Below are 19897 nucleotides of genomic sequence, written 5' to 3' on the forward strand. Positions count from 1 at the left end.
TATTTATTTTAAAGATTTTGAGAAATACTATAATTATAATTATAATTTTAATGAGAGATTTATTTATTTATTTATTTTTTAAAAGATTTAAAAGTAAAATAATGTTTGTTTAAATGATTTAAATTATTATTTTCAAGCAGGGGTGATTAATTATTTTAAAATGTAATAAAGGTTGGTAACTGAAAATGGAGCTGAATGAATTTAATTTAAAGAACAACAGACACATATTACTCTTTTTATCTATATTATTTTAATTGCTTAATTTATTTAAACATTTTATTTAAACAACAAATGCATTTTGTGAGAAATTTGGCGAGAAGCGCTATTTTATAGGACTTTTAAATATATTACGATTTATATATTGTTGTTGTTTATAAATATTCTATAGATATAAGTTATATAACATAATCAAAGCTGTAACTTACTATAATTTGATTAACTCTACGTGTATGTTTAAAACAAATTAAAGCGCTTATATTTTATAACTTGTTTTATATTTGGAGTGAACGCGGCTAGACGGAAAGCGGAAGCAGGAGCTCGTCAGCGCTTCCGGTGTAGCTGATGGTGTTCGGTTGGTTTTCCTCAGCACTCATGACTGTCGCTTTGTGCAGTTCTCATGCTTATGGACTGTGTTTTTACCTGCAAATACGTTTAGGAAATCGAAAGGTCACAGATGAGAGTTTTCTTTGAGGGTCTACCTGTAAGTACCGGCGCGCGATGTTGCGCGATCAAGAATTTAAATGATAATGTTCATAACAATGCGGTTTGCTGTGAGCGGCCCGTCAACAGAGGCCGAGCAGACGTGAAATCAGCTGATGATCTCCGACAATCATCCGCACATAACGTTACTCATCATCGTCTCTAATAATGCGACAAGGAGCCGAGGAAGGCGCTTCAGTGTTTGACAATATAAAGCTCAGCTGATTGAGCTGGAAGACGCAGATAGATAATGTGCTAGCATGATGATATCACCTGATATTAGTATTAATAATATCACTAGTGCTATTAACTGCTCAACCTACATGAGATCTGTTATGTAGAAGGCGTGTTTCTTAAGTAATAATACAGTTATAACTAATGAGTGTAATGTTGTCATTGACTTTACTTCCCGTCATTCGGGTTCAGTAGCATCTCGGCTAACTGTTAGCACTGACAAAACACAATTAACCGGCCAAACATGTCACTCCTTCATCAGCTGATTCGGTCTCCAGTCATCCAAAGCGAAAGATGACAACCCACACAAAGCACGTAAAGATCGGGTTAAACACGCCATTCCGCAGTAAATATGTATTAGCCGGTAGTGAAGGCTGTTTATCTGTGCAAAAGAGGAAAAAACGAGAATGTGTGAGTGAGTGTCGTCATAAGGGCGTGCAATCAACCCTCTACATTGCGAGTAAATCACTCGCATATGCGACTAAATGATGTCTAATATTAGCCAATGGCTAATAAATTCTCAGATTTTACTCGCAAGTGTGTGAGTTTAGCACAGATCTATTTTCACTCTGAATGAGCGCCTCAGAGTTTCACTCTCAGTCAAGCGATCTGTGCTGTTTCTCAGTTCATCTCAATGGATGCGCAGCGCACCTGCGTTTGACGCACCGTGAACGCACAACGCGCCGTCGCTTTGGTGAGAGCGAGAGCATGCATGCAGTATTGACGCGCTACATGTAAACGACATTCTTTGTTGTATTTTACTGTCAAAATAACGGCGTTCCTTTGGATTTTTTTCAGCTTTTAAGACCCGCAGGGTATTCCGGTAGTGGGCGGAACTAATGCGCAAACGGCAATCTCATTGGCTGGTGCTTACCTATTATCGTCCCTGTTTTGATTTCAGCGAATCAGTTTGAGCGAATGCAAGCAACCTGATTAATATTCATGAATCCAGCATCTCGTTAAAGGGTTATTCCACCCCAAAATGAAAATTTTGTCATTAATCTCTTACCCCCATGTCGTTCCAAACCCGTAAAAGCCCCGTACGTCTTCGGAACACAATTTAAGATATTTTGGATGAAAACCGGGAGGCCTGTCACTGTCCCATAGACTGCCAAGTAAATAACAGTGTCAAGGTCCATAAAAGGTATGAAAAACAGTCCCTCTGTGTCTCTCCATATCACTGCATGCTGTGTATGCTCTTTTGTGTCATCCACGCCACAAGGATGTGCTGTTTCTACATGTATTTAACTTTGATTTGAAATAAAACAGCGCATCCGTGTGGCGCGGATGATACAGAAGAGCATATACAGCACACGGTGATATGGAGAGACACAGAGGAGACTGTTGACAAAGGAATTGTTGAATAAAGTCATTATTTTTGTTTTCTTTGCTTACAAAAAGTGTTCCTGTCACTTCATATAACCCAGATTGCACGTCTGATGGCAGATGGAGTATTTCATAACTTTTAATGGACCTTGACACTGTTATTCACTTGGCAGTCTATGAGACAGTCTCAAGCCTCCAGGTTTTCATCCAAAATATCTTAAATTGTGTTCCGAAGACAAACAGAGCTTTTACAGGTTTGGAACGACATGGGGGTAAGTGATGACAAAATTTTCATTTGGGGTGGAGTATTCCTTTAATCCTTAGTGCGTTTTATATTGTTCTTATCAGTAGAATTCATATTATCATCTTATTAATATTATTGTTAATTTTTCCAGTTTTTTTTACAGAAGCGCTGATAGACCAAAACAGCACCACCACCAGTCCTATATTCAGTGAAAATGTCTATGCATTCATACATGGTTACCAAGTTTTATTTCTAATAACTAAAGTTCATTCATTAAATAATACGTGATTATCCTAATATCGTATTATAATGCTTGACTGACTGATGTTAAGAGTGTACTATCAGATCTTTAAAAAAATGTGTATTACAAACAGTATTGTACAGTGTATGTATGTATATATATACAGAGTTTCCCACACACTGATTTATTTGTGGCGAGCCGCCACAATATCAAAACTGACCGCCACAAATAGATTTTGCAAAAGGCATTGACTTAATTGAATAAACATGAGCACTGCACGTGTCAAAATCAAAAACCGATGCGGGGTTTTTATATCACTGTATTTCAGAAGGAAACCGACTGTATTTAGAAAATTTTCAATTTCATTTTCATTTCATTTTGCATGTAATGCTTGATAAGGCAGCGTTTGTGAGCTCAGCGCTGCTTCACAGTCGTTACCGGAGAATCCTGTATCTCTCTCGCTCTTAAAGCGCCTCCTGCTGGCAGAAAATTAATTTGCATATACATATTTATATATGAGGGCAGGGAAGTCCCGCCACAAATAGAGTGCAAGGCTGTGGGAAACACTGATATATATATATATATATATATATATATATATATATATATATATATATATATATATATATATATATATATATATATATATATATATATATCAGTCTGGCGAGTAAATTAAAACATTTACTAGCCAATAGCAATTCATTTGCCAAGGGTTGGAAATATTTATGGCAATCAAAGAAACGTTCAGAACGCCTGTTACTATCGAATAGAAAACATTTGTGACCCTGGACCACAAAACCAGTCATCATAAGGGTCAGTTTTTTTAAATTGAGATTTACACATCATCTGAAAGCTGAATAAATAAGTGTATACTGATGTATGGTTTGTTAGGATAATAGGACAATATTTGGCACAGATACAAGTTTGAAAATCTGGAATCTGAGGGTGAAGAAAACTGCCTTTAAAGTTGTCCAAATGAAGTTCTTAGCCATGCATATTACTAATCAAAAATTTAATTTTTATATATTCATGGTAGGAGCTTTACAAAATATCTTCATGGAACATGATCTTTACTTAATATCCTTATGATTTTTGCCATAAAAGAAAAATCGATAATTGTGACCCATACAAAGTGTATATGGATGCTGGGTTGGCTATTGCTACAAATATACACGTGCTACTAAGACTGGTTTTGTGGTCCAGGGTCACATTTGATGGCCAAATGAATTTGATGTAAGGAACGTGATTCCCAAAGTGAATGAATCATCATTGAATTGAAAAATGAACTACCCCCTCATATTTTAGGTTTGATATTTCAATGTTTCAACGGCACATTTGCATGATCATGGTTTTCTGATGTTGGTTAATGGTCACATGAGATACAGGCAAACAGATAAAATATGTAATGTTTCATTATCTTATAAGCGTTTTAATTTTGATTTGGTTTTTTGTTTGATTTGATTTGGTATTGCAGATAGCATTTCACTTTTAAAGAGTGTTTTCTCAACATTGCATATCTAATCTAATCAAACGCATTTTAATTATTCGATTTATCAGTCAGGTTTTTGTCATTCAAACACATTAAATTTCACATATTGTAATTTCTTATTTACATGTAATGCGGAAATTCCCAAAATCTTTTGTCAGCCAAATCTCTTTTAATTATTATATTTAACTGAAGCATTCCCTAAAATTTTAAGTTAATAAGTCAATAGTTCAACAACACATTTGCATGTTTGCAGTTCTGTGATATCAATTAATAGTCTGATCTTTTTATTTTATTTTTATGTTGAAGTGTTTTATGTTGATTTGTTTTTATTTTAAAATTATTTAATTTAATTGTACTTTTTCATTTAATTATTAGCTATTATCAACCTATAATCATGTTTCATGCACGTTGTATAATTGTTTTAATAAGGTTATGATTATCCTATTCAAATCAGGGTGATAAACTACAAGAAAATACAATTAATCAAAAATAGTCTAATTATACAATTTAAAATATGTAATTGTTACTAATTACGATTTTTGTCTTGTAATTTGAAATCAGTAACAAACTACGGTTTCTAAGTAATCTACCCAATTATTATTATTTTTTTTAAATCGATTGCCAAATTGCTTGTATTAAGCCTGTGAGTTTTAATTAAGATTACGACATGCAGTTAACCAAAAACATAGCTTATCAGTTTTTGTTTTTTCCTCTGAGAAACACCCCCAACGCAGATCATTTAAAGACATTACCTTATTGTAAATCATGGGATAAATGCATGTTTTGACATTTTTCTTCTTTTTCCTGCAGGTTGCCAGATCTTGTTAAGGGTTGTGTGCTGGTTAATGTATAGAGGAAAAAGGGTGAAACTTGAAGACGAAACTGAAGGTAGTTGGAAAAGGTATAGGAACGTTTTCCTGACATCATTCCATTTGTTCTAAATCCAACGCCTCTCAAATGTTAGGCTGATGAATCGCTCCTGTGTTCAGTTTTGCAGCTGTCAGAATGACTGCAGTAGATGACATCTCAGACAGCACGGAGGTGGTGGAAATGGATGACATCCCTTCCCAGTTTTTCGTGGAGAAGCACTCATGGGATGGCTTGCGTGACATCATTCACGGCAGCCGGAAGTACTCTGGAATGATCATTAACAAGGCGCCCCATGACTTCCAGTTCGTTCAGAAGCATGATGAGTCCGGCCCTCACTCGCACCGGCTCTACTACCTTGGTACCATTTTCTCTTCAATGTGAACACAGTCAACCATGAGCTTGAATTAACAAATGCATAATTTACTCATTTTGTTTTTAAAATAATCATGTTTTCAAGCTGGTACATTTTGAAATGATAATGTAAAGGTTCTAAGACATATAAAGTGCCCTTGGTAAAGAAAATGAAAACTCTGTCTTTGAAATCCATGGCAATAGATTGCCCTTGGTAAAGAAAATTGAAAATTTGTGTTTTTGATATATGTGAAGTTGTTGTGTGTTGAGGGTGTATTTATGGTTTAAATTTTTGTTTTGTTTTGTCCCCCTCACGTTTCTTAATGTTTGTTTTTCTGGTTGTATTTCTTGACCATATACACTACAGAGTCTGTACGATTTTTTTAAATGTATTTAAGAGTTATATTCGCCAAAGCTACGTTATTTGATCAAAAATTCAGTCAAAAAGGCATATTCTGAATCTGAAATATTACAAATTAAAACGACTGTTTTCAGTTTTAATATATTTTAAAAGTCTAATTTATTTCTGTGTTGGCAAAGCTTGTGTGTTACATGATCCTTTAGAAATCACTCATTTCTTATCAATATAGATATTTTGATACATTCCTGTTGAAAGAAAGGTTTTTTTATTTTTTTTTAAGAAACTTACTTATCCCAAACTATTAATTGGTAGTGTATCTTACAATAATAAGATGATGATGATTATGGTGAACAACGTTCAAGAATTCAATATTTTTCAGTGAGACTTTTTCCCCCTTTATTATAATATTAAGTGATTTGTATGAGCCAGGTTTTTTTGCGTTTCTGTTCAAATTGTACCAAGTTTTTATCATTTGTGGGTTTCTCTAATTTCTGTCGTTTTCCTCGTACTCAAATAGGAATGCCCTATGGGAGCAGAGAAAACTCATTATTGTACTCTGAAATCCCAAAGAAAATACGGAAAGAAGCCCTTCTGGTGTTATCATGGAAACAGATGTTAGATCACTTCCAGGTATTTTTTTAATCTTTTGTTCTGTTGCATTAACAGCAGCAAAAACACACATATGAGGGATTATAACATATTAATAACATTATACTAATCTGTGTTCATCCTATAGGCGACTCCGCATCATGGCGTATACTCTCGTGAGGAGGAGCTTCTCCGTGAGAGGAAGCGTCTGGGGGTCTTCGGCATCACGTCCTATGATTATCACGCACCAAGTGGCCTTTTCCTCTTCCAAGCAAGCAACAGCCTTTTCTATTGCCGTGATGGCGGCCATAACGGCTTCGTTGTGAGTCTAGCTGATTGTTTTTCTGCTGCGCTTTGTTTGATATTTCTGGGAAAGCTGTGTGTGCCCATGCCTGAAAGTCATGTGATGTTTAGCAGGCTGCCCCAATGAAGCCAGTGGAAATTAAGACTCAGTGCTCAGGGATTCGCATGGACCCCAAGATCTCGCCTGGTGATCCCAGTTTCATTGCCTTCATAAATAATAACGACCTGTGGGTGACGAATATCGAAACTGGAGAGGAGCGAAGACTTACTTTCTGTCATAAAGGTCTGTTGATCTGTTAGTGTACAGAAGCAGTTATAGTGTTGACAGTTCTGGGTTATTTTCAACTTAAAAGGGTAAGTTCACCCAAAAATGAAAATTTACTGTTAATATACTCGCCCTCAGACAATCCAAGATATAGGTGAAGGTTTTTTTCTTCAGTACAGCTGTAAAGAAGATTTTAGCTGAAACTGTGGTCCTTGGTGGATTCATAAAATGCAAGTCAGCGGCAAAATTAATACCCATTATTCCTGATGATACATTGAGGTCTTATGAAGCAAAACAATCAGAGTGTGCAAGAAACTGGACACGATTTACACCATTACCCCCAAGGACCACGGATTCAGCTAAAAATCTTTTTTACTGTTCTACTGAAGAAAAATGTCCCCTACATCTTTGATGGCCTGAGGGTGAGTCAGTTAACAGCAAACTTTATTTTTGGCAAATATCCCTTTAATGTCTTTGGAAGTGAGGGTTGAATCAAAGTTAGTCTGAAAATTGGCAACAGGTGCAACACAAAGACAATTCGCTGAAAATGCCTGGAAGCTCTGCGTATATGAACATTATTCATGCCTTTGTGGTTAATGTATGTACGTCACAGTCAGATTCTTATAAATGGTTTGCAACATTGTTGCTATTACTACTACTCTAGAATTTTTCCAAATAGAAAATATTGAACTTTGGTGAATTAGTAGTCTCAAGCCCCCCCAAGCATTGATGCAGATAGAAAACACGGTGAATTAGACTTTTCTGAAATCGAATATTTCTACTACCCTTGGACAGGATTGAATAACGTCAAGGAAGACCCGAAGTCTGCTGGTGTCGCAACCTTTGTGATCCAGGAGGAGTTTGATCGCTTCACAGGATACTGGTGGTCTCCAGCTGCTCCTGAAGGTTTGTGGGACACCTAAAGCAGTAGTTGTCTGTCTTTTTGACTTGAAGGCCCCCACTGGGACTTTTTTTTGTATTCATTTGCCCTTTTATACACAAAATGCCTTAGCCACCGGTTCTTGTTTGCTTGCAGACGCAGATGGAGGCAGGACGCTCCAGCTGCTGTACGAGGAGGTTGACGAGTCAGAAGTAGAGATTATTCATGTGCCCTCGCCAGCTTTGGAGGAGCGGAAGGCAGATGTGTACAGATATCCTCGCACCGGTAATCACAAACAGCACAAACATGCATATATGCAAATGAATTACCACACTGTAATATAGATAGTGTTTTAGCACAATCGTGAGCTTGCCATCTGAACTGGATGTGATGAGACTGCCTTGTGCTAAAGCCAGTAGTTCTAGACATATTGCATTTATATTGCAGTGACCTCTCCGGTTAAACAAAACAGCATACAGTGGAAGTAGGGGGTGGATTGTGGTTCTTGTTTGTGGTTTTTGAAGTATATGGGTTCCCCGTGGATGTTTTGCTAGGTTATAGGGCTTTTGACTGGAGTAAATTAATAAATCAAACGGGACAAACAAATAATGATAGATATTACTGAATTCACATCAAATGCAACAAACATATTAATGCATTTTTGTCACGTAGAAATACACTTGACGTTAAAGCATTGATTTTGAGCTGGAATGCAGGAAATGTGTTGCTAATCAGTTCTGTCATCATTTCCTCACCCTCGTGTCATTCCAAACCTGCATGACGTACTTTTTTCCGTGGAACACAAAAGATATTTATTTTATGTCTCATGAATGGCTAATAAGTTATTAGGTTGAATCAAACTAACTGAAGCAATCAAAGAGGCTGTTGACTTACCCATAATGTCTATCTCCCCTCAACTTCCTTAGTCATTACCAGAATCAGGAAGTGTAACTCAAACTAGAAATCATGGCATAAATACATGTGGAAACACAATTCATAAGTGTATTCTTAAGATTACAGTTCATTCTTTGCATCATTTTGTATATTAGCAATATTTTGTCAATGGAGTTGTGCTAATTGTTATGCTTATCCCCTCTCGGTGCTTGTAGGAAGTAAGAACCCTCAAATTAGCCTGAAACTAGCAGAGATTCGGACCGACCAACACGGCAAGGTAGGTGCCTGTGCCAGGCTCATTTTTTCTTTCTTTTAAGCCGAGTTGATAGGCTTTATAATGATCTCTTATCTTTTTGTAGATGATTAGTGCACAAAACAAAGAGCTTGTTCTCCCATTCACCACGCTCTTTCCTGGGGTTGAGTACATTGCAAGAGCTGGATGGACAAAAGATGGTAAATTGTAAGTAACAAGTTCTTTGCTTTTAAGAAATTTACTCTCAGGTCTTTCCTGTGTAATCTTTCTGTCTTCATATGAAAGGAATACTATGCAACAGAAAAAAAAAGAGTTCTGTTTCTATGCAACACAGATGTTTAGTGATCAGGAGCTGTAAAGCTTCTCAGAGATTAAATAAATAAAATAAAATATTACAGCCTTAGCTAGGTTTAAAGGGGTCATCGAATGTCCATTTTCCACAAGCTGGTATGATTCTTTAAACCCTTTTTACCCTGTCAAAAACGAGCCGTTTTGGTGCATGTCTCTTTAAATGCTAATGAGCTCTGCTGACCCCGCCCCTCTCTTCCGTGGGGTGACGAGCCGTTCTCATGAGACTGTAAACATTAGCTGCATTAATCGTGGAACTTGCTAATTAGCACATTATTAGGAAAGGCGATTTGCAAAGATTCATACCAAAAAAGCCTCACGTCTTCTGTTGGTGAAGCTGGATCTCAAATGTTTCACACAAACATAGACGCATTTAGGTAGATCAGGGCTCATTCAGTTCAGAAACAAATGTAATCCACTGCGTCTTCAGTAGCTCAGATGTCAGGAGTAAATGACAGCTGCTATGTTCATTATAACATCCAACAACAAAACACCTCAATCGCTTAGGAGTCATTTTTTGTCTGCATCCGCATCCAAACAATGGAAGACTGATGACGGCTCACTCAGGGCGGGTCTAAGGTAAAACGCCAGTGTCACTCAACAATCGTGGGAGGGGCCTGGGTCTGTGTGATGTCAACTCTGCCAAGAATCTGTGAACAGCTTTATTTTAGAAAGCACTTATTTTTGGGGATTTAAAAAATACCACTGGGTGTATTTTTGTCATTGTAGGGTGGTTGTGTACACACACCGCCAACACACATTTATGTTCAAACACCATGTAAAAGTGAAACAAAAATGACTGTGAAGCGTGTTTTATTAGATTGTACTGTTTTTAATGTAAATAGACAACGGTTTTATTCATAGGTGTGTTTAACTGATTAATTTCAGAATGTATCACCTGAATGTAGTTCAGAATTTTTGTCTAGTGTAGATTTGAAACGCCTTTTATAACTTTTGTTAATTGTATACCATGTGTAATTTATTCTGAGATTGGCATGAAAATAGCCTTGATGCTGGCATAGCGTTGAAAAGTGAATAAATAAATAAACCATGTAAAAGTGAATTTTGCATTGGATGATCCCTTTAAGCAGTAGTTCTAATTACTGAAAAGTTTCTGCTCAACTGTAGCATTCAAACCTCATTTGCACATTCAGACTTGGTGTCATGATTTTCAAAACCGATGCATTTTCATGTGCCAAGTTATTAGTTTGACAATTTGATTTGTTTGTTGTTTTAAATACCATAGGTAACTGAAACTAAAACTAAAACCACCTAATTTTTTTTTTTTACTTAAATGAGGGCAGATCTATTGTACATTCAAAGGAAAGCTGAACGCAATTTTGCATAGCTTGTCAGAGAACTATGGCTCTGCGTAATAAATGCTGCTCCACCTGAAAGCAGGTGATGGAGATTTACTGCTAATCACAGAACCGGCTTTACAGACTAAATGCGCATTACAATCATGATTAATCATGTGTGATTAATCGTGCAGCCCTACAAGACAACAAAATTACTACAACTTTAAATGAAAAAGGAGAATATAAAAATCAAAACAAATTAAAACCTTTAATAGTATCTCAATGTTTGTCTCTTCGCAGTGCTTGGGCGGTGCTGCTAGACCGCAGTCAACAGAAGCTGCAGTTAGTGCTGTTACCGCCTGCGCTCTTCATAGCCGCGAGCATAGATGATCCGCAGTGGGAGGAGCATGTGGAAGCCATGCCTGAGGGAGTCCAGCCCTTCATCATCTACGAGGAGCTCACAGACGTCTGGATCAATGTGAGTATGAAGATAACAGAGCAAAGCCAAAAGATGAACCGCAGAGCTACCAGCAGATTTCGCACATGTATGAAAGATAATAAAACCATGCCGCTAATAGAGAAAATATGTCACGTTTATGATATGTTTAGTTGTTACATCACCTTTTAAAGTTTAGGGTCAGTAAAATTGAAATAAATAATTTTTTTATTGACCTTATTCTCAAGTGAAACATGAGCGTCACCATCTTCAGAATATTGTCTTTGCACTTCCGTTTGTGCGGTAGCCCTGCATATTTCTATGGCATCGCTGTCTAAAGGCTGATTTATACTCGACGCGTCCACAAGTTCGCTTGGGTGCTGACCGAAGACAACAAATGCATTGCTAAAAAGGGGCGGGGCTACATAAGGTCAGTATGTTTGACTCCTTTATATTTATTTCTTGTCTTATTCCCAACAGGTCCATGATATCTTCTATCCCTTCATTCAAACAACTAATGACAAGATCTCCTTCCTGTGGGTGAACGAATCACAAACGGGCTTCTGCCATTTGTACAGAATAACCAGTCACTTTCAGCCGGGCTGCCATCAGTGGTCCAGAGAATACAGTCCGGCGGAAGGTCAGATTGAACGAAAACACATTCATAACACTGTATTAAACACTTCATAGCATAACTGATCAATAGTTCAATAACCTTTAAATCATTTTTTTTTTTTTTACTAATTTGCAATAATACTTCAGAATGTTATTAAGCGAGTGATTGAAACTATTATGAAGCCTGAAATGATTTATTTTAAATGTATGAACTTGCTTATGTTGTGTTGACACATTAACATTAAAAAGTGACGTTTTTGTAGTGTTGGGTTTTTAACTATGGCCTCTGCTTAAACATGGAGCCTTGTATTATTAATGGCGACCTTTTATGTTTTATTTTTTGTCCAGATGATTTCAAATGCCAGATAGAGGAGGAGGTGGCTTTAACGAATGGAGAGTGGGAAGTCTTGGCCAGACACGGCTCAAAGGTTTTATTCAATAAAATTCAAATGCAAATGTCTCCCAGAAATTCCCATGTGGTTGGTAACACTTCGCCGCCGCCTTCTTTTGCAGATCTGGGTCAATGAAGAAACCAAACTGGTGTATTTCCAGGGCACAAAAGATACTCCACTTGAGCACCATCTGTATGTTGTGAGCTATGAATCTCCTGGAGAAATCGTCAGACTCACTAAGCCGGGTTTCTCTCACAGCTGCTCTGTTAGCCAGGTGTGTATGTGTGTGTGAGACACCTGTTCACGCCAAAACCACAAAAACTGCTAATGATTTTTGACCAAAAAAAATATGATTTGTACACAGTCTCTGACTATCTGTTTCTCCGTATCTACTACTATCATTGCAGAACTTTGACATGTTCATTAGCCACTACAGTAACGTGAGCACGCCTCCGTGTGTCCATGTCTACAAACTGACGGGTTCCGACAGTGACCCCCTGCACAAAGAGCCGGAGTTCTGGGCGAGCATGATGGAGGCTACAGGTGAGAGCGGGGCCCGTGAGCTCAGGGTGATGTGAACAATAACAGATGCTCTAATAACATGTTTGTCTGTGCTGTGCAGGTTGCCCGGCTGATTATGTCCCTCCTGAGATATTCAGCTTCCCTGCCAGTTCCGGTTTCCATCTCTATGGAATGCTGTACAAACCTCACAACCTGAAACCAGGCAAAAAGCATCCCACAATCCTGTTTGTGTACGGCGGCCCACAGGTGGGTTCGGTTGAAAAGTGTCCTTATAGATTTCTGAAAAATGCCTAGAAGTAATAGTTTCACCTCAAATGAAAGTTCTTGTTGTTAAGGCCTGTTCACGCCAAATCAGAGGCAACCAAATGGCATTAAAACACAAAAATGGCTGAAGTAAATTCTGTCCGGCAAAGAATCCCTAACATGAAGAAATTCATTAACTATACATTTTCTTTCTGTCATACCTGTTGGAATGATTTTGCATCATTGGCTTGTATCTTACTGGTTGCATGGGTTCTTTCCCACTTTTGTGTTTTTAACATGTTTCAATGTTTCTTGTTTTTTAGGTGCAGTTAGTGAATAACTCTTACAAGGGTGTGAAGTATCTGCGTCTGAACACGTTGGCGTCTCTGGGTTATGCTGTGGTGGTCATTGACGGAAGAGGGTCATGCCAAAGAGGCCTCAAGTTTGAAGGGGCCCTTAAAAACAAAATGGTAACTAGAACTTACAGTCTAGTTTTATGTAACCAGACGTTTGGCAAGTCTAGTCAACATTGCAACAAATCTCAGCAAAAAAACGGAACACTTAATAGACAGTTTGACGGACATATTTGAGAATAAACTGGGATTGGTTTTTGCACGTCTGCTCAGAATTAAGCATTAGGCCTAGTATCATAATTGTAATTCTGCATTTATTCCACCTCTCACCAACATTAATGATTCACCTAAATGCCACTTCAGAAGCACTTCTGTGCCTAAATTGCAGTAGAAATCACACAGATTGGAACATGATCTGTCTGAACCTGACATTGTAAACAGTCTCACATTATAACCTGTTTTTCAAATGTCAGCCAGTGTGATTCAACAACAGGTTGCATAAATGCTTTATATAGACGCAAATATGATCATGCTGCAGTTTAATTTGTCCGAATGATCAGTTGTGAAATGTTACGGTGTTAAAGTGATTACTGAGTGACACTGACACATGATCCCATTCTCAGTGATGTATGTAACTCTCAGTCAGAGACTGAATTAGATGCCTCCAGTTCTGTCCAACTCATACTTGTATCACTGTTTACTGAAGGTCACTTTAAGTCAGTGTGTGTAATAACACTGGCACATGACTACTGCTTAATTTGATGACATTTTACATATTATGTAAATGATTATTAAAGGAGCTTTTTTTATAGTGGCTAGTTTGTACTGGATGAATACTAGGTGGTTGCTTGCTGGCAGTGACCGTATATATGCCGTTTTTCAAAAGTTTGGGGGCAGTAGACTTTATTTCTTTTTTTTTTTCAAGCAAGTTTGCTTTAAATTGAGCAAAAGTGACAGTGTGCACATTTAGAAGGCTACAGAAGAGTTCTATTTTAAATAAATGAAATCCTCAACATAATGTCAGCATTTAAGACTGATTTCTGAACCAGTGCCACTGAAAATTCAGCTTCGCCATCACAGGAATTGATAACATTTTCAAATATATTTTTCCAGCAGTTGATATTGGTATTTTTAAATGAAGCATTCAAACTGCCTCGAGTATTTCACATGGTTGGAGTGTAAGATCGTTGAATAATGTTTCAAATTGGATGTGCTGTACTCCTCTCTCTATATTGCTGTTCTTTCGTCCTCAACCTCAGGGGCAGGTGGAGATCGAAGATCAGGTGGAGGGACTTCAGTATGTAGCAGAGAAGTACAAGTTCATAGACATGAGTCGAGTTGCCATCCATGGTTGGTCTTATGGTGGATTCCTGTCTCTCATGGGCCTCATTCACAGGCCAAACATCTTCAAGGTGAGATTTACAGCTGCCCCAGTGCCGTCGTCTTAATTCATCCGAAAATAACAAGTCCTCGGTTTTTGTCAACTATCCCTCAACCCCACCCGTGCATGTCGATAAAACCTGCTTTAACCAGCAGGTGGCGTCTCAAATGCACCTTACCAGAGATCGCATTGCTGAACTTAGTAGTAACAGTCAATCAAAGGTTTTTTTTATACTTTTGGAATTACCAAAATAGAAGTGACAGCTGGATTTTGGATATAAGCCACAAACTTTGTTTATAACTTCGAGACTGAAATCAGTAGCTGTAGATTTATTCTCATCATGTGTTAAGCACGTTAGCTATTCTGTGCTCCAGGTGGCCATAGCAGGAGCTCCTGTGACGGTGTGGATGGCATACGATACCGGCTACACCGAACGCTACATGGACGTGCCTGAAAATAACCAGCAGGGGTATGAGGCGGGCTCCGTCGCCCTGCACGTCGACAAGCTCCCCAACGAGTGAGTTACTGCGGCTCAGGCCAGAGGACAAACTATGCGTGCTTCCCCCTGATTATGTGTTCTTGGCATACAACTTTGTTTAGTGACTTTCTCCTTGCCTTTGGATTATACGTATTTAACCCTGTGAAGCTTGACTTTAATAGTCATTAAAAAAAAACACATTTTACTTTAAACGGAAGTTTATTGAACCTGTTATTTTAAAAAAACAAAACTTTTTTTATATCATATTTGATACATCATGCTCATATAGTATGAGAATATGGAGTTCATATTTGGGATGAAGCACCTCGGTTTTATTTGGATGCCCAAACTGAGAAAAAACATGCAGTTTGGTGCAGATGTTATTCATATGGCCAAAAATTAAGATTGCAAATCGATCGATTCTAATTAAAGTTTGTAAATCAATGAAATCTTCATCGCAGTTTTGCAGACGACTTGCATAAAATGTAAAGCGTACAGTTGTCGCACTGTATCTGCCTGTAATGTCTTGGTAAGAAGATATTGAAATGTTTAGTTGTTTGATCGAAGCTCTGTAGTTTTTGTGTGCACTAGCAAAACATATAATGCAATGCAATGATAATTGAGAAATTAACTAATAGTTCCTCAAAAGCCTGATGATCATGTTTGATACTCATGAGTTTTCTAAAGATTGTATGGATGCCAAGTAAACCCAAGTTGCTTCAGTCCAGTAAGTGTTCATCTTGAAAATTATTCTAACATTTGCTTTATAAAAATAAAAAATAAAAAACTAATGGATGTTTTTAGAATTACACTGAAAGGCCTTCTACTTGCTAAAAAAACTCTCAATCAGATGACAGAAGGCATGTAGTAGATTCTGTAGAACAGGTCCCACTCAAGTCCCACTCAAGTCTCCCCCTTTTGAATCAAGATATATTAGGTTCTTAAGTTCAATCAAACTCCCAGGATGCATTATTAGAGCATTCTTAGTAGTATTTTCTCTGCGATAACTATTTTTTTACCTTTTTTTTTTTTTCTCCAGCCAAACCGATTACTTATTTTACATGGGTTCCTTGATGAAAACGTGCACTTTTTCCACACCAACTTCCTGGTGTCTCAACTCATCCGTGCAGGAAAGCCATATCAGCTACAGGTTTGAAAACTGAGAGTTAAAAATATACTAACACTTTCCTTGAAGCTTTCATGTATAATGCATTATAAAAGTAGTTTTAATGCATCAATTATCTCTTGTAATGCACCTTATAATGCATTGTACAATCTCATGAATAATTGTAACCGCAGTTAATACATTATAACTTATCAATTAATTGTTGCACTATACATTTTAAATTTGGTTAACCAACCACATGATTAATTTGCATTCTCTGTAGATCTACCCCAATGAGAGGCACAGCATCCGCTGTCCTGAGTCCGGAGAGCACTACGAGATCATGCTACTGTACTTCCTCCAGCAGCACCTCTGATGAGCGCCTTCTCCTTCCCCAGCCTCCTCTACTTCCTCCAGCAGCAGTGACAGAATACGGCCCTCACCGGTTCCCCGACCCGCCTTTGCTTTCTCGCACTCTTTCTGGAAGGAGTGTCTTCGCAGCCGCCACAAACAGACTTGTCCCCAAACTTCATGTAATTTTGCGCATGTCTGCACACTTTTAACAGAAAGGACACATCCGAGAACGGAGAAGAACCCAGTAGCTCATTAACCTCATTAAACAAGGTTTGGATTATGTGCCACATCTAGATAATGTTTCCTTTCCGGCTCCCTTTGAAACACTGATTATGATAACTGCCAAATGTGTCTTTATTTTTTAAATTTGTAGTTAGTGGCTTATCAGAATACAGAGACTGGATTTCTACACACACGTACGTACAGAAATGCTCTTTCCGCCCCCTCTGCTCATTTAACTTAAGCTTTTTCAGTTCTGTGAATGCAGTCGTGTTTCGGTCCAACATGAATTCCAGCGTCACTGTTAGCCGCAGTCCTGTGGCTCTCACGTAAGGACACCTCACACTACTACCTGCAGTTCATATTTTAAGTGTGTATTATTAAAGGAACATATTTTTTATGAAGGTGTGGTCATTTGTTGGTTCAAGTGTACTTAAGACGGCATGAAATAAGCCATCTGTTTTAATTCTGTGATATGACGCACTCAAAATTGCAATTTAATGAGGAAAAATGTCGGGTGGGGTTTGAGTTTATCCACTGGGAATTGATTGGATCGTGAAAGGTGAGTCATGTCACGTTTATTTATATAGTGCAATACAGATTCAAACCAGCTTATGGAAGCCTGTTCCGCCACTGAATAAAAAATAAAACGAGGTAATTGCGTAAACAATTCTGACTTTACTATAACTCGCAATTTTGACTTTATAACCATAGACTGTAAAAAAAAAAAAAAAAAAAAAAGTTGCAATTACCATGTTTCATTTTTTATTTAGTGGCGGAAACGGGCTTCCATAGTATGGACTTCCATAGCAGCTTCACTTTAATAAACAAAAATAACTTAATGTTGGAAAATTCATCTGTTATGAAAAATTCAGTTTCTGCAGAAGTGTCATTATTCAACTCACTTTAGTTCAATGTTGTTTTAACGCCATTCAAAAGCTGTCGAAGTGGTAAACTTAATGAATTATGAAGCCGTACCATCAGCATAAACTGTATTGTGCTGTACTGTAAGACTGACTTGGAAGACAATGTCACTGTTGCAAAGTTAGTGTTGTTATCCAGTACAAATTTTGTTCTTGTCAGATAGTGCGGATAAATCTGTCATTTATTGAAAATCTTGTCTTTACACATTGTGTAATAAACTTTGAGTGCAAACCTCAATTAATTAAATAATATAGCAGAAGCATAAGTCAGGTAAATATAAAAATCACTGAATATTGTACTTGCTATTATAGACAGACAAAGATGGTGCCGAGTTCAGTTCTCTGGTCGTGCTTGGATAAAAACTAGAAAGGAGTCTAGAAGTACGCAGTGTTGCCAACTTAGCAATTCTGTTGCTAGATTTAGCAACTTTTTAGACTACCCTAGCAACCTCAAAAATCAACAAATTAAAAAAATTAACAAATCAACTTTTAGCAACTGTGACTCAAATGATAAATTAAATATCTAAATTACACAAAAAAAAAGGAAATCAAAGGTGTCCAGCAGTACACATATCATGTAAATTAGATTGCTAGTTGCAGTTGTTCAGTAATAATTGTTCATTTATGATAACACCTTATTAGATTGTACCTGCACTTGTTGCTCAGTTTAAAATTAAATATTGTAGAAAAATGGAAAACTCGTGAAAAATCAACACAGAAAATTTCTTCAAATGATCACAGTACATTGTGCCCTATTTTACAGACTTTTCTTGCAGTGTAGCATAATAACTATCAATACACTGCTAAAAAATATAATTGTTCAGAATGTGTAGTTTTTCTAGTCAATAAAAAATAAAATGTGTAAAAGTTCAATAATTCAATGTGTTAAAAATATATTTGTTTTCGTTTTACTAACAAATCTAAATTAACATTTCAAATCCTATTCATAATCATTTTTATTCTGCTGAGATTTGAGTGATCTGATTATATATCTATGTAGTTTTGCGTTGGGATTGCATAATGATGCATTTGCTCAATGGCATAACAATGTCTTTTAGCAATAATTTGTCCTGCCTTTAGCAACTTCCTCTGAAAATTAGTTGGCAACACTGGAAGTACGGGCCTTATTAGAGCATTCAGCATCTCAGAACTGCACATTTATGGCCGACAAATTTTGGGAACCCCTTTGTTTCATACATGTTCTACTTTCTTGAGAGGTGCTTTCTTAATAAATTAAGAATCATTTACTGCCATAATGTGAATAATATGTAATCATGTGCTCCATAAAAAGTAACTAATCTGATTATGAGCATTATAAAATGTAATATACTCTAATTACAAGTACTTGATTTTTGGGTAACACTTTATTTTAATGTAGCCTTGTTACACATGCTACATGTACTTAATTTTAATGTAGCATAATTACATGCAACTAACCCTAAGCCAAACCCACATGTAAGTACATGTACTTAATTAATATTACTCAGTACTTAAATACTATTACACTGTAACAAGGCAATTAAAATAAAGTGTAACCATTTTTTGGAATCTGATTACATGCAACATTAAAAACCCTGGCAGGAAGCCAAACACATTACTACTATATCAGAGTATCAGATTACTACAAGTGTACTTTTTAATTGACAAGAAATATTACTCACGTCCTTCGTTCAAAAACAAGTTACTTTTTCACGTCCTTCAAGTGTTCAATCCCCAGTTCAACCATACTATTGAGTAAAAATAACATGTTGCACCTTCTACTGTACAGACATGAATTTACATTTTCTTCAGCCTGAGGGGGAAAAAATGGGCCTTTACATTTGCCAAAAAGATCACTTTTTTCATATAAAAAACAAACAAGCAAGCCCAGCACAGAAGACAAAAAGTAATGTGAATGTAATGCATTACTTTCCATTAGAAAAGTAACTAAGTAACGCAACTTTTACTTTTCAAAGTAACTTCCCCAACACTGCTGGCAGGTGAAGTGAATAGCATGTGTTGTTACAGTCGCAGGGTTTATGATATATTAAGCAGTAAGTGAAGTCAGTTCTCAAATTCAAAAATGTTTTGGAAAATCATCTTTGACAAAGGCCAAATAATGAAATCAGAGCATCTCCAAAACGGTGAATCTTGTGTGGTGCTTCTGGTATGCAGTGGTTTGACTTACGGGGAATGCTGCTGATGTCAGATACCACAGCACACATTCAGATGTCTTGTGGAGTCTGTGCC

The 19897-nt window shown here is 37.1% G+C and overlaps 1 protein-coding gene across 4 annotated transcripts; it reads left to right on the plus strand.

The window, feature by feature from the left end:
- Positions 1-522: 522 nt before the first annotated feature.
- On the plus strand, positions 523-17145 carry LOC109094487 (dipeptidyl-peptidase 9). Of its 4 annotated transcripts, none has more exons than XM_042730319.1 (21): positions 523-700; positions 5047-5137; positions 5226-5464; positions 6336-6448; positions 6555-6728; positions 6821-6992; positions 7770-7880; positions 8011-8139; positions 8964-9025; positions 9108-9208; positions 10948-11125; positions 11564-11723; positions 12047-12126; positions 12212-12364; positions 12498-12633; positions 12713-12858; positions 13179-13325; positions 14468-14620; positions 14964-15105; positions 16105-16217; positions 16456-17145. In XM_042730319.1, exons 2-21 carry the CDS (start codon positions 5082-5084, stop codon positions 16546-16548), a joined length of 2658 nt encoding a protein of 885 aa, XP_042586253.1. In that variant the 5' UTR covers positions 523-700; positions 5047-5081; the 3' UTR covers positions 16549-17145. The 4 variants fall into 4 exon arrangements, with proteins under 4 accessions (XP_042586253.1, XP_042586254.1, XP_042586251.1 ...); XM_042730320.1 differs by having other exon boundaries at positions 5047-5124; XM_042730317.1 differs by having other exon boundaries at positions 531-571.
- Positions 17146-19897: the final 2752 nt, after the last annotated feature.

The sequence above is a fragment of the Cyprinus carpio genome, chromosome B8 (assembly GCF_018340385.1).
Source record: "Cyprinus carpio isolate SPL01 chromosome B8, ASM1834038v1, whole genome shotgun sequence".
Taxonomy (NCBI): Eukaryota; Metazoa; Chordata; class Actinopteri; order Cypriniformes; family Cyprinidae; genus Cyprinus; species Cyprinus carpio.

Coding starts and splice junctions, on each gene's coding strand:
- LOC109094487 (XM_042730317.1), top strand. Junction 8,140..8,963: donor GTACAGATATCCTCGCACCG/GTAATCACAAAC, acceptor CGGTGCTTGTAG/GAAGTAAGAACCCTCAAATT. Junction 12,365..12,497: donor ACAGCTGCTCTGTTAGCCAG/GTGTGTATGTGT, acceptor CTATCATTGCAG/AACTTTGACATGTTCATTAG.